The sequence below is a fragment of the Acanthochromis polyacanthus genome, chromosome 8 (assembly GCF_021347895.1).
Source record: "Acanthochromis polyacanthus isolate Apoly-LR-REF ecotype Palm Island chromosome 8, KAUST_Apoly_ChrSc, whole genome shotgun sequence".
NCBI classification, from domain to species: Eukaryota; Metazoa; Chordata; class Actinopteri; family Pomacentridae; genus Acanthochromis; species Acanthochromis polyacanthus.
This window is the reverse complement of record NC_067120.1, coordinates 16,813,525-16,836,535: the sequence shown is the minus strand read 5'-3', so window position 1 is coordinate 16,836,535 and position 23,011 is coordinate 16,813,525. Positions and strand designations below refer to the sequence as shown.

Here is a 23,011-nt window from a genome sequence, read left to right as displayed (position 1 = left end):
AGGAAAGTGGAGCTGACACGGCCGCTGATGGCAGACTGCTCAATTTAGCAAATTTCTTCGCCAAGTGAGAAGCCGAGAGAAGCAGATATTCCGGCTAACGATGCTGCTCCGTGAAGCTAACGTCAATGGGCTTTGAGGAGGGAGACCGTATGCCGGTGTCATCGCTGCTCTGCTGCACGGCCGCTCGAAGCACACAAGTGGGATACCGTGTCAATGGACCACGGCGTTTTTATTTTCTCCAAGGGAGGCGAATAAAGTAGCGACGGATTATATCCCCGCCGGTGGATGGGTGGGGGTCGACTGCGCTCCTGCATTCCTTAACGTTTGAAGTTTCGTGAGATTTCTGTCGAAGACGCCGTCAAAGATGTCGACGAGCAGTCCCGAAGCGGTGAAGAAATTGCTGGAGAACATGCAGACGGACCTGCGGTCTCTGTCTATGGAGTGCAAGAAGAAATTCCCTCCAGTCAAAGAGGTTAGCCGGCTAGTTAGCTGCACCGAGCCGCTGCCTCGGTGTTCAGCTGCTCGTCCCATCTGTGAATCTGCTTTTATGTCGCTACTAATGTCGCTTTTACACACTCGGTTGTTTCCCCACCGAGAGCTGGGCCTCTGCTGTCTGCTGTGGACACTGACTGGTCCTCTTACTGTACCACTGAATTAAAAGTTGTGTCAGCTGCTGGGCCTTCATACCTCATAGGCGGTTATATATAGGAATGACCAATGCTTTTGTGACACGTTTTGGTTAGTTGTGTAAAACTGAGGCATTCTAATAATGGAAAGCAGCCAAGTGAATTCATTTGACTCAGGTTTGTATTTACATAATAGCGCATATTTAGCTACCTGTTTGGACTGGCATCAAGTTACTTCTGAGATGCGTTCAGTGGCTGTACCATAGTTTAAGTGAGAATATATTTATTTTCACATGTGGCTGAACCAACATTCAAAATTAGCTTGAAGCTTCATTTAAAATGTAAACGAGTTTGTTTAATGTCTGCCTTCAGGTCACAATGGATTCAGTGATAGTTTAGCTATTAGTTCAGCTTCATCAGTTCACAAAGAAAATGTGTGTTTCACTTGAGGACTTTAATCATAGAAGACCCCCACAGATCTGTCTGGGATCTGACCTTGCAAGTTGGCTTCACAACAGGCTCGCCAGTATTGACGGAGCCAAGAGCGATTTCATACAAGCGTTTTGTTTTTATTCCTTGAAATGACTTGCTGTGCTGTTAGTGCCTGCTGACTGACTTTGTTGTGTTCCAGCCTGGGTGACATTTCTGATGACTTAATGACTTACTTGGAGAGCTGAATAGTACAAGGAGGTGCATTCACGGGGCTTATTACAGAAGTGTGTGTATTTCCAGATTCACACTTAGAAGACAGGCATCCCAGCTTTCATCACTCCACTTCACCCCAGACACTGCTCTCTTTTTTTTACTTGCTCAGTGTTCAACAGCCCATGGAGCTGGGTCACAGTTCATCTACATCTGTAATGCAATTATTTTCTTATAATATAATGAACATAATTGAAGTGTAAGGCTGGTATTACTGTACAAACATAGCCCCTATTCACTCTTTGTTGTTATGGTTTGATTGCATTGCATTTCCTGACTGTGTGGGTATATATTATATTCCATTATTTTACTTGTCACGGAAATGCACACAGAGAACAGCGAGTGTTTGCCAAAGTTATCTAATTCAGCTGACACCGTCTCAGTCGGCCTTAACTCCCTGTAATTCCCAGGTATGGCAAGTCCACTGTTTGCTTGCATATGTAACAGTGGTCACACAGGTCATTAGATGAAATGCTCTACTGCATGTGGGGCTTTTGTGACAGCAGAAACTCAGCTCAGCTGGGCCATATATATCAGGCAAGACCAGCTTGTTTTTTTTTTGTTTTTTTACCTCAGGTCTCACTTTGGATAAAAGCAGTGTTAAAATGAAAAAGAGAAAAAGCTCAGCAAGTGCTTCCAGTTCCTTTGTGTTCCTCTCACTACAGATTCAGTCCCTTGACTTCAGTGCTGAATGATTCAAAATGACAGATTAAAAAAAGCTTACAGCTGATATCACATCTTAGACTGCTTGCTGGCCCACGCCTGTGGGCCTTATGAAGCATCTGCTTCAAATATTGATTTATTATCACCTAGGTTTTCTGGTCCTGACCAGCATCCTTCCCTCAGGGATCAGAGCCGTGCAGAGATCCTCTTTGATGTTGCCCACACAACCTGAGCTCACTTACGCTCTGATGGATGGTGTTGTGATTGGAATAACCTTTCCATTCCAGACTGTCATGGGTATATTTGCGGAGATGTTATTGTGCAACAAATAAGCTGAATGCTGGTGGTCACTGTTTGAATTTAAATGAATTGTTTGGCTGTTTCAGCCCATCAATGTAGACTATTAACAATTTAGATTTATTTAACAGAGCTCCTTTATGTCATATGAAAAAAAATGCATTTTTATTTGCCTTACCTACATTTTCTGCACGTTTTTATTATTTAGTTGCATATTTTTTTAAGCGAATCATGTTTTTAGGTGCATTAACAAAACTAAATGCTAAATTGCTGTATGCCTCTTGCAAAAGAAGAGTGAAAAAGCTCTGGCCTCTTTTCCCAGCCAATCGTCCCACCAGTTACTCCTCTTCCATTTCTCAATTCATCTCCCACAGTGACATTGCACCACAGCCAGTGGTTTCTCAGGGTTAAGAGCGGCCAAGAAGAATGGCATTGATTTTTTTTTTTTGGATCATAACATCACACTCAGAACCCGTCTTCCATTGAGTTGCCATCAGTGAAACCACAGGGCTTTGCTTTTGCCTTGGTGAAAAAGAAGCATCAGCCAGCCAGCCGTCTGCTCTCTGTACATGAGTCAGGTCCTGTATGTAGCTCACAGTTCAATGTGCCTGCTTGGGTGAGGGAAAACCTGCAGATTAATGAAAGGCAACCTTTGTATGGATAGCTTAGCTCGACTCATTTGCTAGACAGGTCATGAAGGCTGCACACAGACACACGGTAACAGCAACAAGCCGGAATGATTTGGCGACATTGGAATTCTGACTGAATAAGCCGTTTTTTTTTCGCAACATGCAAAGTCAGTTCCAGAAAACTGCTGAGTTTGGAGACTCTCACAGCGTGTTTCTAAGGAAGTCAGTCTGTGATGAGCTTCACTAATGTTGCTTTTCAATGACATGAGCTGGTTCGTGGACGTGGTCAGTTCCGCTTTGAGGGTCTCCACACAAACACAGCTCTTGAGAAGAAGTGAAAGTATTGAAGGCTTCCTGATCTTTTCTTGGTTTTTCTTGGCACTGACGTTTCTTGTATCCCAGAACCCAGTATTTAGTGTTACTTTCTACTGGGTGTTGTGACTTTTTTCTGATGTGTAGTGCATCTGCCTCCCACCGTTATTCCTGTCTTTTTTGGTAACGCTTTTTGGGACTTGATATTAAAATGATGTAGATGGTTACTATAAGGTAACCAATGATTAAGGTGGCAAATGTGTGTCTTTTTAGAGTAAATGCACTGAAATTGATTTTGTTATGACTATATTTTGGGTCTGTAATTAGCAAACTTATAAATTTAAATTCAATTCCTATGATTTATTTTGGTCAAAAACTGAGAAACAGTTATGTTTGCGACCATCGTTAACACATCTCAAGAGTCTTTCATGATGATTATGGTAAGTATTTTGTAGCCATCACGCAATAACTAATGAGTTTTGTCAAGATGCTGCTTGAATGCTACCAAAATAAAAATAATCACCCTTCTATTGTAGTTAAAATGACAAGGTTTAGAAACTTTATAGTTCAGCAGAGCAGCATTTAAGATCTATGACTACTTCACAATACAGACGAAACTCCAGAAACTCTTACTCTTTTGAAAGACTGATGAAAGATTTCTTTCAAAAAATAACCCCGCGACTGCTCTGTGTAGATAATGACATCATCGGGCCGGTGGTATTTCCTTCCACATGGCGGTGGTGACTTCATAATGCTGACACATTTCAAAGAGAAGTAATAGCTCTCAGGAACCTGGAAGCTTAAACAGCACATTCTTTGAAGTAGGTGGAAATGTGTGTTTACATGGACAGAGAGATTTCACACTTTTCAGTTTGCCATGTGAATCCCCCGATGGGAGATTTTCTCTGTGGAGAGTTCCACGGTTTTGTGCAAAAGCACTGACATTTTTCATTTGGGAGCATTCCTTGTAATGGGTTTGAAGATGGAGCACATGGTTCTGCTGGAGGCTGAACAAAGGAAACACAAACAATCTGCTCCTAATTAGAGGCATTTATTGGTTTGCTGCTTCTTCTTGACTGAGTCACAGATTTTTACGACGAGGAAAACAGAATTTTCAGAAGTTGCAGTAGATAGATGAGGCTTTTTAAATTATTTTTCAAGGAGCTTTTATGCATCTCATTATCCTCAGCCTCAACACTTTACAGAGGATTTTTATCCTGTTAAATCATAACTTAAAGTTATCACTTTTTTTTATCATCATCAGGGTCAACAATCCTTGCAGATACATTTAGTCGTCCTTCAGCTCAGCCATGCAATCAATTTCATTTCTGCTTTTAGACATACATCTGTGCAGTGGCAAAGCCTGGCCTTTTGATAGGTACAGAGAATTCTGTCATCATAACTGCAGTGTTTGAATGGGACTTGAAACACTTCTCATATCTTTGCGATTAAAGAAAGAATTGCGGTCTTTCTCGCTGCCCTTGTGCCACAGGCTGAAGAATTTTTTCAGAGTGAGTCATCTTAGTCAACTGGATTGTCAGCTGGTATACGTGTTGCAGATGTGTTGTGGTATAAAATTGCTTGTAGAGCATCACTGTTTCAAAGGTGCAAAAATATATGAAAACCAGAAGCAAATGTCCTCACAATTATTTAAATTAATAACTTGTCCAGCCAGAAGTTATGCTTGTAAATACATTGTTTTATCTGACCAACACTTTAAAGTTGAGTAAACATTTAATTAGCAACGAGTCATATGTTGACATGCTGGCAAAATAGTGTCAGATTTGTAGTATTGAATTAGTGTTCTGTCAATTGACTGATCTATTTAATAGCTAATGATTCCAACCAGAAACTCTCCAGGCCAAAGTGGGTGTATTTGACTTATATTACTTACATGATTGACTGATATTGGGCGTACTAGACATTGCAGTTCTGACTCTTGCCTTTTCACTTATAGCTCCAGAATATTATGGGCTCTGCCGCCGGGAATATCAGAAGTAGCAACAGGAGGGCTGCAGTTATTCAGGACTGAAAATACTCTTCTCAATGCCCTGTACAGACCAACCGACAGCTCTGTGTGAGGAACAAAGGAGAAGAGGGAGGCTAGCATTGAAAGAGATTAACTTTTTAAGGAGCTGCAGGCTAATAGGCAGTTCAGTTTGTATGAAAAGCCCAACCCACTAACCTGTGGTTGCTCGGTTACCGGCGGTTTGGCAGGTTATTAATTGCTGACCTCCACAGTGGCTCGACCTTGTGGCCGTTCCAGTGGTATGTTAAAGTGATACGGTCATGTTGTCGGTGAAGTCTGACAGCTGCTTTAATGTACCGGGCATTTGCATGGTTAGAAGTGTGTCTGATCCTCAGTTATAAATACATGATTAGATATCTTGCACTTAGAGAATTTGTTAGTTGAAAGTTGTGTTGCTTTTTTCACCAGAGATGGTCACTTAATTAAAAGGTGTTTAGAATTTGGGGTCATCCTTTATTTCTCTGCAGACGCTTTGGGATGATGCAGCTCTTGAGAAGGGAGTCAAAGCTCCAGTCATTTGTAACACATTCAGACTCAGGATGTAGTCAGACCATGTTGTCACTCCATAAAAAATGCATCAAGGTAATGTAGGCCCATTGGCTGCTCACTTGAGAATGCTGGTTCTGCTGCTACTGTCAGATGCTGTGATTTTTCCAGAATATAACACGAACTGACTGCGCCTTTCACGCAATCAAAAAAAAAAAGAAAAATGGTACATTGTATCATTTAGACAGGTTATGTACGGGGCTAAAAGTGGTGTTTTCTTATGATAATGATGGGGAGAAAAGGAGATCTGATGAAGGGAGAGTAGAACCTGTAAGGGGAGTAGTGATGGGGAGGAATACTGGGGGAATGAAGGAGCAGAGGTTGGCGAGAAACCGAGACGATCTGGACAGGCTTGTTGTGGCTTGCGGTTGTCGTAGGGAGATAAGAACAGCCTCAGTTTTGACTGCTAAAATGTGTTCTTCGCACAGGCAACGCAGAACAGCTTGCATGAAGTCTGTCGACATGTCACCCCCTATTCTTGCTCCTTCTCTCTCTCTGACAGTCCTCCTTCCCCATTTTCCATTTCTTAGCATCTCAGCACTGCAAGACACCTCACTGGGGAAATCGCTTTCTCCTAGCACATCGCTCTCTAGCTGAAGCCCATTCTTCGCACATTTACCAGCCCTCCTGTTTCTCTGCAGCCATGCCTTCCCGTTTCTCCCCTGTGGCCATCTTTACAAGAAACTGTGTATACCACCAGCAGTAGTAATCAGCACTTTTTGATATGTTGCATCAAACAGTAACCTAAATGTCAACCCCCCCCCCCCCCCCCCCCCCCTCTCTTTTCCTCCAGGCCGCAGAGTCTGGCATCGTGAAGATTAAGACCATTGCAGCCAGGAATACAGACATACTGGCAGGTGAGTGATAAGGGCGCTGGTTCACCACAGCTGAGAGGTGCGATTTGCTCTCTCCAATTTGAAAATGATTGGAGATTAGTTTGTTTACAATCTCATTTGAGGTGTTTAGCTTTAGCATGATTACGTTAGTGTATTTCCAGTTAACGCGACTACTGACAATACTTAATCTTTTTTGCTGTTGTATTCACATTGACGTTATCACTATGTCGCTGCTGATTAATGTCCACTGTCCTCTGAAATACATGACTGCATAAGCAGACGGCAGAATGATATTGCCCGCTGTATTTTGCTGTTATTGTGCTGTTTTGTGTGTGCAGTCAGCCCATGGCGAGATGTGCCAACAGCTTTGGATTCCACAATAGAAATCATCGTGCCGTATTGGTTGAAGGACGAATGAGGAATATATATTAATATGGTCCCGACACTCGAATTGAGAATATTTTCAGTGCTGTCTAAACAAACAAGTCCAGCTTTTGGTAGCATTTGCCGAGTTGACACATTGTTGACATTTTCCAAGTTCCACTGATGACTGTCTACATCCAGCTGCCCTTCTGTGACTGTAAACTGTACACCAAGTCACTGCTGACAGGGCCATTTGTCTTTGTTTCTGTACTGGATTTGCTAGTTGTTACAGAGCTTAGCGAGTTGTTATCAAAAGGCTGAATGGCGAAACCTGTTAATCAGGTGTAAATCACTGGAGAGACACCATAACCATGGCGAAGCTGATATGGGTAGACGGATGCAACTCAGCGGTTCATTGTGAGCCGGTTACGCAACACAAGAAAATATATGTTACATGGCTGTAAAATGAATCTGAAAATGTTATGTTGTGTTTCGCAACTTTATTTCTAATATTTTGCATTGATTTTAAGGCATTTTATTCATTAATTCATTTAGTTTAAATGTGAATAAGTAAATCGCATGGCGGCGTCTTCCATTACATCCTGAAATGTGTTTCGCTTTGCAAGTTGCGTCTGTGGACATATCAAAAGAAAATCTACAGAGATGTTTAGTCTTTATCTGTGTTCTTTTCCTCCAGCACTGAAGGAGAACAGCTCAGAGGTTGTGCAGCCTTTTCTGATGGGCTGTGGCACCAAAGAGCCAAAGATCACTCAGCTGTGTCTGGCTGCCATCCAAAGACTCATGTCCCATGAGGTGGTGTCTGAGGTGAGCACCATGAGCTGACTGGGCATTTAAAATGCTGCTGCCTACGTACTGACACTATATGAGAACCTATGTTCAGAATTTAGATGTCTACACCTTAAAGTAGGGCGTAATGTGAAGCGAATTAGACAAAAATACATTAACAATATTGCACCAATTCATTAAAAGCAGTAGTGTGATCGCCAATATATTTTGCTTTTAGGCTGTCCTTGATGCATGTTTTTCATTTTGTTTGTGTTGTAAAAAATAATTGAGGTCTTCTTTTTAGTGAGTTGTTTGGTTAAGAGCTCAGTAAGACGTCTTTGCTCTCATCTGGATTCCTCACCATGTGTCATTGCAATTTACAAATGATACAAGGTGACTGTCATTTCCAAGAGTGCCAAGTCAATATTCCCTTGTAGGTGTTAAGAAAAGACATTTCTAGAGAACAGGAGTTTAAAAAAGAACATTTCTATAGAGTTTGAGATGGGCTGTGTGCTTGAGCTGACAGAATCTATTAAACATTGTTTTGGTGCATACCAAAGTTTAGCACCTTTCAGATCTGCTGGGTTGTGAGCTACTGTTCATTTTCAGCTGCCAGCCATCAATTAAGTATATATTGATACAGAGCTCAGGGTTCTATGTCCACTTTCAGTGTACACATGCACAAATATAAGTTCACCTGCCACCTAAGCCACCTTTCTTCTGACATCCCCATGGTAGTAAATTCAGATCAATGCAACTCATCAATAACCAATCAGAAAATGTAAATATTAGAATGGTCAATTCATTCCTGTCACTGCTGGCTACATCTGAAAGGCACCAACCCCCTCTTCCATGACTCCTATTCATGGAGCCATCTACAGAATTTCATTTCTGCGTTTGAGGAAACCGTTGGCCTAGAAAATGTGTTACTAAGCTGCTCGAACAGTTTTACATGATCTGTATGAGCAGTGGCAGTTAAACGAACCTGAAGAACGAGGTGAAATAAGGTATCCGTCTCAGGAAATTGGTGACTGTAATAACTTCTTAAATGAAAAGGTAGTTTTATATATGCTTCTGTGATGGGTGAAGTGGTTTTGAACCCTTTTAACATCCATGCTGGTGTCAGACCTGAGATGAGAGCTGCTTCCAAACTGGTATTCTGGAGCTGCAGAACTGCCTTGTTAATAAAAGGAAAAGGCTGATATTAAGGGCTTATTGAGCTACCCCAGGCTTTCTACATTTCAATGTCAGTCATTTGTTTCATTATGCCAAAATAAGTTTCAAAGCCTCTTCTTTTGGAGGAGGAGCTGTCGTATTCTACACTACCAGAGTGGATGTGCTTTTAGAAATGTCATGACAGGCTACATGGTGTCATCCTAATCAAGTCTCTTTTCGGCCCATATGAAGCACATCTGTGTTTTTACAGATCCACATTATTATTTAAAGATATTTCTGAATAATCAGTGAGCTATAACATATTAGAAAATGTCTTATAAAAAGGCACATCCCAATTTCCCAGAGCCCAGTGCGGTATTTTAGCATTGCTGACACATTTATATAAGAAAGAAACAAAAAATGTATATCCTCGCATAATAGAATGATGAATCATTTTTGCCTCAAAGACACTGCCGATGATAAATGTAGCTTTCCTGTAGGTATGTGAGGCCCATTTTCTCAGCAAGTCTGAAGTTTTGGAGATTCTTTTGCGATTTAAGATTGCAGTGTGTATTTGTTTCATTTCACCGTCTCCTAGAGTTGTTTGTCCTTGTCTTGGAGTGGCTGTCATCACACTTGGACCCAACAAACATCTAGGACATCTAGGAGACGCACTTCACATATTCTACAAAACACGCATTTTCAGATCCACTCCACGTTGTATTTCTCTCTTTTTCTTTGCGAGCTACGCTCCACCTCGTAAACTCTGTACATCAGCATTTATAGCTGAGGGCCATGAAACACAAAGCCAAACCTCTTTCTGATTCTCGCGGTGCCACTGGAGAGAACCCTGAGAGATATTTTGTCATGTAGACAGAATGCAGCGATAGTGAAATGTCATTTTGTTTCCTGGGAGAGGAGAGAGAAATCTGTTTAAATGTCTTGGGGGAAAAAAAAAATACTGTAATAGGACAGAACAGACATTGAATTACCTCTGACTGATGGCACCGGTAACGACATGTGATGGTGCGAATCACCCCAAGAACAAAACTGTCAGCATTTCAGAATCCTGCCGTCAACCTTTGCAAAAACAAAACATTTGTGGATGGTAAAATGTGACAGAAAGCAAGGTTGCTGTCACTGAATGATTTTTTGACATTCAGGAACTGAGTTCACTTTGAGGCAAACACCACCTGCATCCCTATAGAACTGTTAGCTGCAATGTAGAATAAAATCTCTGCACAAAGAGAAAATTCCGGGTTAAATCCTGAAGTATCTTGAATGTAGATGTGAAGCAAAAAAATATTAGATAGAACAAACATATACAACAACTGACAGATTAAATAGATTTATTGACAATATAAATGATTGTGGAACGGAAGTCAAAAGTTCACCTGTGACTCCAGTCAGTTAGTATAAATAAAAACCGCTCACGGGGGAGATGCATGTAGAGCAGTCTTAATGTGGACAGCTTGACCCAAGAAAGGACATGTAGTGTCACTTGCGGTCAACATCAACATTAACTGGCAGCTAGATCTGTTGTTTTTGAACTCTGATGTTGTGACCCCTGAGCGGGCACCACCAGCTGGGCCCACGAGTGTGTGTTTGTGTGCGTGTCTGTGATTGAGGGCAGTGACTTCAGGCTGAACTCTCACTTGATTTTTTTTTTGTTACAAGTTAGTAATTCTGGGACAGCCTTCCGTATTCAGCCACAAGTGTGTGTCCATCATCACAGCAGTGAAGATGTACAGACACAGGATAAAGCGGTGTATAGAGAATGGATGGATGGATGGATCAGTGCTTCACTCTAAAGAGTTCTTGTGCACATTACAGGCGGCGGCGGGGAACATCATCAACATGTTGTGGCAGCTGATGGAAAACGGTTTGGAGGAGCTGAAACTTCTACAGACGGTCCTGGTCCTCTTAACGACCAACACAGTTGTACACGATGAAGTACTTTCAAAGGTACAAGGCTGACACAACCATGTATCAGACAGACTTTTTATGGACAGTATATACATATGTCCTTCACCCTTGTATCTATGCTATATGTGCACACTCAACACTTCAGATACCAACATAAGCCGCTCATTTTCCTCAGTGAGTCATCTTCTCTGTATTATTTATCTTTTATTACACCCAGCATTTTTGATGTGTGGTATCCTTGCTTCAGTGTGTGCAGCATCTTACCTCATAGTCAAACTTTGTGAACTATTTTCTTTGTAAATCTTACTGGATGTTAATAGATTGAGAAATAAATCTTTAAAGACACCCTTTTGCTGTATGAAAATACTTGGACCTAGAATGATTAAGGTGAAGGAGCATTTTTTTTTTTTACCTCTCATAAAGACGAACCTCATCTGAAGCAGAAACTCACTTCCATTCAGTTTGTAACATATATAATAGTCATGTTTTTCCTTGCCCAGGCTATTGTCCTGTGTTTCCGCCTCCACTTCACCAAGGACAACATCACCAACAACACAGCAGCCGCCACCGTCAGACAGGTCGTCACTGTGGTGTTTGAGAGGATGGTGGCGGAGGATGAGCGTTTTAAAGGTTAGACGGCACTGGTGTTGTCTGAAGAAAATGCCCAATCTGTATAGTGAGGGGAAGTTCACTGTGGCATTACAGGGATGTTCAATATTTGCAGATACATTCAAGAAAGATAACTGCCACAGTTAAATTCTCACAGATTTAGCTCATTTGACTGTTGTATTCTCACTTAGTTGCTTTAATATGTAATGTATTCATTGTATTTAACCTCAAGGCATTGTGGAGCAGCCTCCTCCTGTCCAGGGAAACACCAACCGGAGGTCTGTTAGTACTCTGAGACCCAGTGCCAAGGACGCATACATGCTGTTCCAGGTACATCCACCAGGAGGCGATCACCCTCCACTCATGCCCTTCTTTTATCAGCTTCTGTGGAACATTTTATCTAAGCTGGTTTGCAAACACTGCTCATGATCTCTTCATGTGGGATTTAGAGATTAAAAAAAATCAAAACTGCTGGTATTGACAGTCTTATTGCATTGCATTCTGTTGAAAGTAAGGAGGAACTGATAGCTTTTCAAATTTGCACAAAGTGATGCAATGGTCCCTCGTGTCTAAGTGTCATGTTGTTTTTTTACCCACGCTGCACATTTGTGTGACGATGCTTATCTTTCCAGCAGAGCTCTGTGAATGTACTGTTTCAACCACTGTAATATGTGTAGGACATAACAGTCCATTGTTTTGAATTCTGTTATGTGTCTTCCTGCAGGACTTGTGCCAGCTGGTGAATGCTGATGCCCCCTACTGGCTGGTGGGGATGACAGAGATGACCCGGACATTTGGACTGGAGCTGCTGGAGTCTGTTCTTAATGATTTCCCTGGCGTTTTCCTTCAGGTACACACGTTCTTAAAATGATATGGTTGATGTTATGGACACAGTTATGCGCTTTAGTGCACTGATCCAAAATGGTCTTCGATGAATAATGAATCTTGGTCTATGCTCGAGCTTATCCCGATGTCTTTTGCTTTTTTTTGTTTTCTGCTCAGCACCAGGAGTTCAGTTTCCTGCTGAAGGAAAGAGTGTGTCCCCTTGTCATCAAGCTTTTCTCCCCCAACATCAAGTTCCGACAGGGCAGCAGCAGCGCCGCCTCACCTGCCCCAGTGGAGAAACCTTACTTTCCCATCTGCATGAGGTTGCTGCGGGTGGTCTCAGTCCTCATCAAGCACTTTTACAGCTTATTGGTAAGGGACCAGTCTGCAGCGATGGGCAACTGGCCAAACCCCCTGTCCGATGGATGATTCATGTCTGAGGGATTTGCTCAAGCACAGAGCTGATACACTTAATTGATCTGGCCTGATTAGCATTGGATTAGCATCGTAGTAGTTTTGTCTTAGTTCTGCACCAGGCACTTTAATGAGCTTAGCTGCATTTGAGTAATTCAGCTTTGCAGCTGTTTTCATTTAGCGGCATTCTTTCAAGTCTTGAGATGGAAATTTGTCTTGTTGCCCGTGTCTGCGAAGAAGAACCCACACATTGTGCACCCTAGAATAGCTTCCTCAAAGCCTGAAGGGATTCAGGGATTTTGCCTGACAGTCTGTCTTTGTTTAGCTGGCCAAATGTTTTTTTCCCCAGTCTGATATGTGTATGTTTGTTTTGCAGGTGACTGAGTGTGAGATCTTCTTGTCTCTGCTGGTGAAGTTTTTGGATGGGGAGAAGCCGCAGTGGCTGAGAGCAGTGGCTGTGGAATCAGTCCATAGGCTTTGTGTGCAGCCTCATTTATTACGGTAAGTAAAAATAGCCTTTTAAAAAATTGCATGCTTTTCAAGTAAAGAGGCTCAGAGCATTAAAATGTTGCTTTTCCTGTCTTGGTTACATATCTTATCTTGTACACCTGCACTGCTCAAAAAAAAAGGAATTGGTCCTAATATTGCTGGTAATCACTCCTTAATGAATATTTAATTAGAAGTCTAACAATGCAGTTTATCTGGTGATGATAGCTAAATATTTTTGTAATTATTGAATTATCTGCTGCTAGACAAAACAACACAGGCTGAGCTGAGCAGATCAACAGACTACAAATTGGTTTAAATGGAATAAAAGATTTCTAACTGTGACACTAGCACAGTTTGTATTTGTTGATAAAATGTCTGCAAACTCGTTAGACTGGTGTGAAATTTGACAGATCTTTATGGTTGTGCAACATCAAGATGATATTTTCAGGTTAACGTGCCAATATTTAACATGCAAAATTATTTTAAGTTACTGTAGCTAACAGCTGCTATGTATAGCAGAGACTGACAAAGTGAAGCTGATGGATGTTGAGCCTGACAGTCTGACAGTATAGCTTAGTCTGATGAAATCTGAGTAGAGCATGACAGCATACACCTGAGCTTGAGCCAAGCAGAGTCTGAACTGTCTGAGAATGATGTTTTTATAGTGTAGTTCAGCACTCATTTGGTCGGTTCATTGTTGTGTCTGATTTGGTATCACAAAGTTCAGAGTTGTTTTCCTTTTCTCAGTTCTTTCTGCCAGTCGTACGACATGAAGCAGCACTCCACTAAGGTGTTCAGAGACATCGTTAACGCCCTGGGATCCTTCATCCAGTCTCTCTTCATTGTCCCCAATGCGGGCAATGCTGCTGCTGTCAGCGCACCTGCAGGTCAGTTGACTGATTTTTAGAATTAATCATGTTCAGGATTCCTGTAGCTGTTTTCACAGAGCATTAAGCCATACAAAAAGTTCTGTAGATGTGAGAAAGATATATGCAAATGCATGTGAGATCCAGATCTGTGAGATAAATGAATAGAGATCTTTTCTTAAACGTACGTATCCTGGTTGACAAGAAAACTCAAAATGTGATCAATATAGTTTTGTCGTTTATAGTGCTTTTTCTCATTCTGTATCACCTTTCTGATTTGTGCTCTTTTCCCATACCTCATTCCTGTCCTATTTCCTCTCTAGGTGGGTCAGGTTCAGGGGCTCAGGGCGCAGCACAGGGCGGCCCAGGGACAGGAGGAGTCAGCGGCACTCTGACCACCCAGGCAGCGTTTGAATACCGTGGAACCTGGATCCCTCTAATGACTGTCAGCGTTCAGGGCAGCGCCAAGGCGACATAGTAAGAACGGTTACTGCTTATACTCCAAAAAGCTCCACTTTCCGCCTCCCTTTCTTTATTGTCTTCAGTGTGTAACAAATATGTAATTCTTGTCTCATACTCAGAACAGGTGAACAGTTGTAGAATGACCTATTCTATGCTGCAAAGTAGCATAAATATACGTAAGGTTGCAGGATTATTGTTAAGCTGTATCCTGCAAGCAGTGATAAAGACTTTTTCTCTGAACCGCAGGGGAACATAGTCAGGCAGAGATCAAAGGCACTGTTGTCATTAGTCTGTGGCATTTCACAGGGAAGTAAGACTTAAAATACAGGGAGTCACGTTAGCCAGAGGCCTTCCTGTAACAAAGAGGTGTTGTTTAAATTATCCTCTCAGGCAGTAATGGTGTGTATTTGCTGTAATTAGGTTTCTTGCTGGTAGTTTCAAAGGTGGGATGGAGTGTAGCATTAGAGAGAGATGAGACTCAGCACAAAAAAAAAAGTATACACCCAAGTTAAGTGAATACTTATGCAGTCAGTTATTTTACTCTTTATATTTTAATTAGCTGATATTAGACATCATTTCACTTTGACATGAGTCTTTTTTTTTAAATTATTGTCAAAAAAGCTAAATTCAAGTGACCAGTATTCAATGTTTACAAAAAGTAAAGGGGGAAACTTCATGCTCAGACATACACTTAACTCACCTTTTTTCCTCTTTCTCTTTTCTCCCCAGTTTAGAGATGCTGGACAAGGTTGAGCCACCATCCATCCCAGAGGGCTATGCCATGTCGGTGGCCTTCAGTGCTCTGCTTGACCTGGTGAGGGGCATCACCTCGATGATTGAAAGAGAATTGGCCACGGAGGAGGAGGCAGCAGCTGAATTCAGGGAGGCTCACCCTGACCAGGAGTGGAAGCCACAGCCTGGTGAGAGCGATCAGAGGGAAAGTTCTGAGGAGGAAGAAAACAGTCAAATTAAATATATACAGAGAAGTAGAGGTGTTGTTTGAACAGGTGCAGCAAGTTGAAAAGCAGCGTTTTTGAGGGGGATTTATGGGTTTGTGGAAACTGCACATACGTATTAATAAAATATGTGTTTTACTGCGTGATTGTCAAACCAGTTAGAATCCTGGGTGGTAGCACTTCTGTGACCCCTGGTGGTCGGGATTATACAAGCAGATCTTTACATTTTCAGACAACATACAGGGTGTCCATAAAGTCTCTTTACAATTTTAAGAATTTGTTACAAAGGCAGTTGATAAGATATCTTAACCCTTTAAGCTTCAGTGTACCGCCGGCGGTACACCTACTAATTTGCATAGGAATTTCAAGAATGTCCGACGGGTGCAAACGCGATTATACAAACACTATACACCGATGGAAAGCTTAGATTCTCATGAATCCGCCGGTATAAACCACTTTCAGATGCGATTACCACAGCGGGTGAGAAAAACACATTTGTCCGACAAAAACAAATATTCATCCATCCGTTCTCTATACACGGCTTCAAAGCACACAGCGCGACTCACATTTCCGGGTTTATTATTACACACAAAAAAAAAAGATTCCACAAAAAACGGCCATAATCCAACCTTTTACATCAGATGACACAAGCCAGTAAACTATTTTGTCCAAAACATGTCCTGAAGTCGGTATAAAATCCCCGAATCGGTCGTTTTCAAGGAAATGCACCTCCCGATGCGCGTCCAATATTCCCCGTATTTTTCGTCATTTTTTTAATTTAAAAATAGAATATTAGCGATTTTTTTGTACTGAAAACGGCTGGAATTGACTGAAGCTTAAAGGGTTAACTACATTTGTTTTATTGTAGTCAGTGGTTGCCATAGTTTTTTCTACCTCATTTAATACCCCTCTATATGGGCACCATGAAGCACATCAAGACGGTGCTCGATTTCTTGCCATGTTCACTGTAGCATAGCCTCATCAGTGGTGGCAATGGCATCAGAAATCTTTTGCTTCAAGTCAGTAATGTCTCGTATCATTGTTCAATGCACAGTGTCTTTAACAAAACCCCATAGCAAGAAGTCCAACGTAGTGATATCCGGAGAATGTGTTGGCCAAGGAATTGTCCCATCCACCGGTCTGAGGAGTCGCCATTTTTTAGGGTTTCATTTAACAGTACCTCTTTCGCCAACAGGATACCTGAAACACACAATTTCGGTATGATTACAAACTTCATTAAACACTGATTACAATAAAACAAATCTGGTTAAGATGTCTCATCAGCTGCCTTTGTAATAAATTCTTAAAATTGTGAAGAGACTTTATGGAAACCCTGTATAGGAAATGGATGTCGTCCAAGTGATACTGCCCAAACTGAAGTGAAATATTTCCTGAATAAACCCAATAATAGTCTGTTTCTCTGTCTCAGGAGCCCACCTGGTGTGGGAGGAGATGGTCAGTGCCTGCTGGTGTGGTCTCCTGGCTGCTCTGTCTCTGCTGCTGGATGCCAGGTAAATACACCCACTGCCTGTTCAGAGAGAGATGTTTTGTAGTCAGGAGTCGTGTTATGTGTTTACAACAACGATTCAAGTAGGAGAGAGGTAGCTTATGTTACACATAAGAAAAAAAATCACCTATATAGTATGCAAAACAATTGGCATTGTGTATTGTGAGGGAGTAAAGTTTTATTTTGTGCTCCAATACTAAAAATTTCACCAGAGGTTGACTTGGATTTGAACTGTTTCCATGCAGTGCAGTTTCTGTGCTACAATATAATATTTTTTAAAGTACCAGTTAAAAATGTAGTTTACTATTTTAAATTCAAAAGTAAATATATAGACAGAGTCAGGATGTGTCACACATTTTCAGGTTTTCCTCCTCTGTGTTTAATAATCTTATTTTCCTTTGAATAAAGGTCTGAATCACCCCTAATGGCATTTATTAAGACATTACTACCTATTTAATACCATGATACACATGACAGGAGAACATATCATACTGCTGTGAGCTGCAGACTGCATTTACTTTTTCTGTCTTCTCTCTTACTTCCCTGCTTGTCCTCTGTCTTCAGCACTGATGAAACGGCCACGGAGAACATCCTGAAAGCAGAGCTGACCATGGCCTCGCTGTGCGGACGTTTAGGCCTGGTGACACCTCGTGATGCCTTCATCACGGCTATTTGCAAGGCCTCTCTGCCACCACACTACGCCCTGACTGTTCTCAGCAGCAACACCGCCAACCTCTCCAGCAAAGGTATCAGTCTGCAGATGCCACTTATTGCTACATGGAGATAATAATGCAAGCTGTACCTCACAAGTCTGATCAGATCGCCTGCACACATGCACAAATACAATCAGAAATACCTGGAAAACAGTGCAAACCATTACAAATCCCCCCTCTATCACCCTGAGGATGGCCTCTGGTCATGTGAGTTTATGTTATATTAATGAGCCCTTCTGATCTCCCGTATGGTTAGATGTGCTCACCATGTAAACTGTTGGCATTCTGCCTGTCCCTGTTGCCCTTCTCTTATTGCATTAATCCATAACTTTTCACTGTGGCTTCTAATTAGAAACACCAAGGAGAATGTGTCTGGGGAATGTAGACGTACACACACAGCTGCTCTCAAACCAACTGCTCAGACATTCACTATTTGCATATCAGCTTGTAGAGATAAAGCTGGCAAATTGGGTCTCGACTCACGATGGATGTTTGCCTTGGAGTTAATTAAGAAAGCTTTTCTTGCATGTCGTAAGCTTGTTACAAAATCTGTTTGTGTGTTTCACTGAGCCCCATAGAAAGACTAGACTCCTGTGTTTTTGCGTGTGTGTGTGTCTGTGTACACATGTGTTTGTCTGGGTCTGTTCTCTGCAGCCTACTCCATCCAGGGCCAGAGTGTGCAGATTATCAGCCCCTCCAGTGAATCCCATCAGCAGGTGGTGGCTGTGGGGCAGCCACTCACCGCCCAGCCCCAGGGCACTGTGGTGGTAAGGACACACATTCACACGGTTTTGAAGAGGCAATGGCTACACTTGACATTTAATATTTTAATTCATGTAGCAGTTTTCCAGGAAGAAGGCTTGCAACCATTTTGTAATTGAGACAAATTATGCAAACTGTAATCTACCAGTAAAGCGGCAATAGTTGCAAAAAGAAGCCAAACTGTAGCTGTTAAGGAAGGTACTCCCTCTCTAAACCAGAACCCTAGTCGTGACCACAAAAGTCGAATCTGGGACAAGACAAATCCAAAAACGAGTGGCACCAAGTCAAGACAACGTCAGACCAGAAAAACAGCTAAACAAATCAAACCCTCAACTATGATTTGGGTTACGCTAGATTCATACCTGTGTTATTAATTTAATAGTATATACAGTACAACGATGTAATCAATATAGTGTATTTTTATCTACATTGAATCAGAATCACTTAAATGTTTAATTCACAAAAATGCAGTCCTATCTGAGCTGGTTTCTCTGAGCAGTCACACACGTACGAAGCTATTTGTTTACCAGGCTGTAGGTGTTATTAATATGCATAATATGCACAACACCCACTAATAATACCCTCATAAAAACAGACACTTTCTTTCTCAAGGCACCGTTCAGGTAAGGGACAACGGTTATTAACGCAGGCACGTCAGGCATGCTTCTGCATCTAATTTCCCTCGAGGGCAATAACATTTCAAAATACATGCGCTGTGACCTTGACCCTGACTTGGAATAATGATGCTGCAATCAGAATTTTCCCCATAGTAATGTCAGTATATTGTGTTTTTATAGCTGTACGCTGTGCTCATGTATTCCCCCTCCCTTCATTTGTAACGGCAATTCATATAGTTGATATCATACTGCATGACTAATGGATTATAATTTTAGACAAACAGAACATTTTAGCTTTTTCTACCATTTTAATGGTCTGTTTTTGATCAGCTGAATGCCTGATAATATTTGCATTAAAATGTGCTGTATTATAACTGACTGTTTCTGTGTCAGCTGACTGCCAAGAACATCCAGTGTATGCGAACCCTGTTGAACCTGGCCCATTGCCACGGGGCAGTTCTGGGCACCTCCTGGCAGCTGGTGCTGGCGACACTTCAGGTAATACAACCAGCTAGTACCTCATGTTAACTTGTAGCCGCACACAACCATAATTAATTAGACAATCCAAATACTGTACAACATCCATTACATTTATACATGCATTAATGTATATGTAACTTGCACAGTCGGTCAGGAAAGAAATGACCTGCAAAGAATAACTCCTATAAACCAAATGATGAAATTGTATTATATTGCTTGTTTTTAATGCTGTTTTGTTTTTGCTTTGTGCAACTTTCTCATTTGTATATCTTCTTGTCGAGTGTGAGGAAAAACAAATATCTAGCAGCACGTTGGTGTACAAGTCATGACCTTCTCAGTTAATATGGATTTAGTTTCTATTCCAACTCTCCTTTCTCTTCTCAATTTTCTCTCCCAGCACTTAGTGTGGATCCTGGGGCTTAAGCCAGGGGTGGGTGGTGCCCTGAAGCCCGGTCGAGCAGTGGAGGGACCCAGTACGGTAAGTCTCCTATATAAGCTCTGTATTTAGCATGAATTGTACTCTTTGCTTCGTCTAAGTTTCTGTGTTTGTGTCTTTAACCTGAACAGGTGCTGACCACAGCAGTGATGACAGACCTGCCCGTCATCTCCAACATCCTGTCCAGATTGTTTGAGAGCTCCCAGTAAGGATCAATGTTTTATCTCTGAGCACCCAGTATAGAAACCCCAATTACTTATTCTGAAGCTTTTAAATAGATATCTTTAAAAAAAAAAAAATGTAAAGAATACTATGTGTTCAAATCTGACTTCTCAGCATTTTAGTATGAAGTAAAATATCCATATCCAATGTATCTGATATATCTTCTTTTTCTGTGGTCCAGGTACCTGGATGATGTGTCCCTGCATCACCTGATCAATGCTCTCTGTTCGCTCTCTCTGGAAGCCATGGAAATGGCTTATGGAAATAACAAGGTAAAGAGTTTCCGCATTTCACTGATATCGAGGATAATTTTTTTCATATGATTTGGTTAAAATCTCATAAAGTTTAATTTGATCTTGCATTTGGTATGCAAGGTGTCCAGTAATTGTCTACTTTTTCTGTTTCTGCTCATATTTCAGGAACCGTCTCTATTTGCGGTTGCAAAGCTGCTGGAAACTGGCCTAGTGAACATGGATCGTATTGAGATCCTGTGGAGACCTCTGACAGGTCATTTATTGGAGGTAATTTCGAGTTGCAACTAAAGCAAACGAGGTGTAGCTAAACTCTTATTTGTAAAACAGTGTCAGTGTGACTGCACTTCATTCAAATGCAGTAAAAAAAAGATAGAAGATACAATATGATATCTTTGTCAGCGAGGGTTCCACAGTAATTTAACGTCTGTCACTTTGAACATGTAATTTATTTTTCTGAGTATGCATTGATCCGATATACAGTCACTTCCTTTTACTTTAGGCAATACAAATACACAGAATCTGATGTGTTGCATTAGTGCTCCAGATAAATTTCCCAATGCTGATGGTCTCTTTAACAATCTCATTGAAGATTTCCACCAAATCTCTCAAAATAATGAATGTCTGAAGTTAAAAGAATGTCAAAATGATGTAATTGCATCTTTCACCCTTTTGGGTTACTTTACCGAGTCATGAAACCTGAATAATAGCATTTTTCCACGGAGACTGGGGCACATGAGCCCCTTAAGTAAAAATAAAATTGCTTCTCCGAGAAAACTGAAGAAGAAAAATCGCTAGAAGTACTGAAAAGATGAAAGTCATTCATTTGTGTTACAGTTTGTTAGAAATTCGGACATAATTTGTGCTTGACTATAGTGCATGAAATTTTTTTAGCTCATACTTTTTATTGAAAGCTGTAGTATGTGATTGGCTTAGTATATTTGCACGTTCATTTGCTACTAATAGGCTGCCCACACAAATGGATTTTAAAAGCAGAGCCAGAAGGAGGTCAAGGTGCTATTCACTGCGAATGAGACCCCTGTTTAGCTCAACAGACTCAAAAAATTCCAGCTACAGTGCAGAACAATGTTGAGAAAGAGTCAGCTTTCTAAAAATGAGCTGGTACAGCGGTAGTCGCAGCCAGGCAGGAGCTGATTGCCATTAATGATGTTAATACCAGAGGACTGAAATGCCAACCTGACTTAAGAATTTGAGCATCATTGTGCTTTTAAAACAGTTGCAACAGTGTTAAAAGAATGACATCCTCAGCCCAACACACAGAACTAGAGTCTTATTAGAGGCCAGATGTTGATAGTTGTTTGTAACTCACTGTATCAGATATAGGGAGTACTTTTTGTAGTTGTAAATTCTCTTTCATGTATCTCTAAAGGTGTGTTTGGAGGTTTTCTTCTCACTTTCTGTATCTATCTCCCCTCTCTTTGCGCACGTGTTTGTTTTGCAGAAGGTAAGCTCAGATTCTCTCCCCCACAAACATCAGCTTCTCCCATCTCTCTCACGTTATTCCAATCTCTTCTCTTTTCCTCTCAATCTGACATTTACATGTTGGAGTTGAGAGTTCGCAGTGTCAGAATGTGTCCACAGTGCGTTTGCTCCGCTCTCAGTGTTTGATCCTGCCTTATTGTGCGCAGTTTGTCAATGTGAAGCCCTGATTTGTCAAAGAAGCAGAATCTAAAGCTGTACCTGCAAAGTATGCTTAGATAAAAATGCTGGGTATCTTTCTTTGCTTGTTCAAATTCAGTGCTTTCATAGTTCAAAGAAAATGTGCTCAAAATTTGCATCGCCTTTATGTTTTTTTTGTTTTGTACAGATGTAAACTGTGATGTAAACTGTGATTAAAGCTGTGATGAAAACGTGAGGCTTTAAGTGGATACACATGGATCATCTGGGTTCTAAAGCAGTACAACTACAGTGTGCACCCAGCAGTGTGTCTTTGTGCAAAACTGTTTTCCCTGTAGAATTTAAAAGTATGATGCCAGAAAAATTGTAATTAGTTGATGACGATGGATGATTGTGATCTTGGATGAGCTAAAATGTTTTTAGTGGGATTGTTTGGGTTTCGTACCACACTGTTGTACTGGTTTCTGCTCAGCCTGGCCTCTCCATGTGTATCCATACTTCCATGATTACACCGTCTGTCACAGGGGATCCCAGGCTCGATCACACAGTCTGTGGTTTATTTCACCTACTTGTTTCACACGCACCCACTATGACCACTGCTGGGAAAAACTGTTCTGAGCAGCTTTTGCGTCAGATCCGTCATTGTGCGCACGTGTCTGCGTTTGTGTGTGTGATTTGTCCTGCAGGTCTGCCAGCACCCAAACTCCAGAATGAGAGAGTGGGGGGCTGAGGCATTGACAGCGCTTATAAAAGCTGGGCTCGCCTACAAACATGACCCTCCACTGGCCCAAAATCAGGTAGGAAACGGCACAATCAACACATGATCGAAAACGCAAAACAAGAAAAATGAAGTTTGTTAGACAGTTGTATGACAATGTTCTGTAGAAACTAAGT

General features: G+C 41.4%; 1 protein-coding gene across 2 annotated transcripts in view; it reads left to right on the top strand.

Annotated features, from left to right (window-relative positions):
- Window positions 1–23,011, top strand: part of mon2 (MON2 homolog, regulator of endosome-to-Golgi trafficking) — a 35,200-nt gene continuing 12,189 nt past the window's right edge. For both annotated transcript variants that reach the window (XM_022206520.2, XM_022206518.2), the window contains exons 1-21: window positions 1–472; window positions 6,598–6,661; window positions 7,701–7,828; window positions 10,778–10,909; window positions 11,371–11,500; window positions 11,712–11,809; window positions 12,204–12,329; window positions 12,482–12,676; window positions 13,095–13,219; window positions 13,955–14,094; window positions 14,397–14,550; window positions 15,265–15,455; window positions 16,921–17,002; window positions 17,563–17,744; window positions 18,366–18,478; window positions 19,484–19,588; window positions 19,968–20,048; window positions 20,138–20,211; window positions 20,410–20,500; window positions 20,648–20,749; window positions 22,804–22,914. In XM_022206520.2, the coding sequence (XP_022062212.2) occupies window positions 365–472; window positions 6,598–6,661; window positions 7,701–7,828; window positions 10,778–10,909; window positions 11,371–11,500; window positions 11,712–11,809; window positions 12,204–12,329; window positions 12,482–12,676; window positions 13,095–13,219; window positions 13,955–14,094; window positions 14,397–14,550; window positions 15,265–15,455; window positions 16,921–17,002; window positions 17,563–17,744; window positions 18,366–18,478; window positions 19,484–19,588; window positions 19,968–20,048; window positions 20,138–20,211; window positions 20,410–20,500; window positions 20,648–20,749; window positions 22,804–22,914 (2,532 nt within the window). In that variant the 5' untranslated portion in view covers window positions 1–364. The remainder of the gene's footprint in view (window positions 473–6,597; window positions 6,662–7,700; window positions 7,829–10,777; window positions 10,910–11,370; window positions 11,501–11,711; window positions 11,810–12,203; window positions 12,330–12,481; window positions 12,677–13,094; window positions 13,220–13,954; window positions 14,095–14,396; window positions 14,551–15,264; window positions 15,456–16,920; window positions 17,003–17,562; window positions 17,745–18,365; window positions 18,479–19,483; window positions 19,589–19,967; window positions 20,049–20,137; window positions 20,212–20,409; window positions 20,501–20,647; window positions 20,750–22,803; window positions 22,915–23,011) is intronic.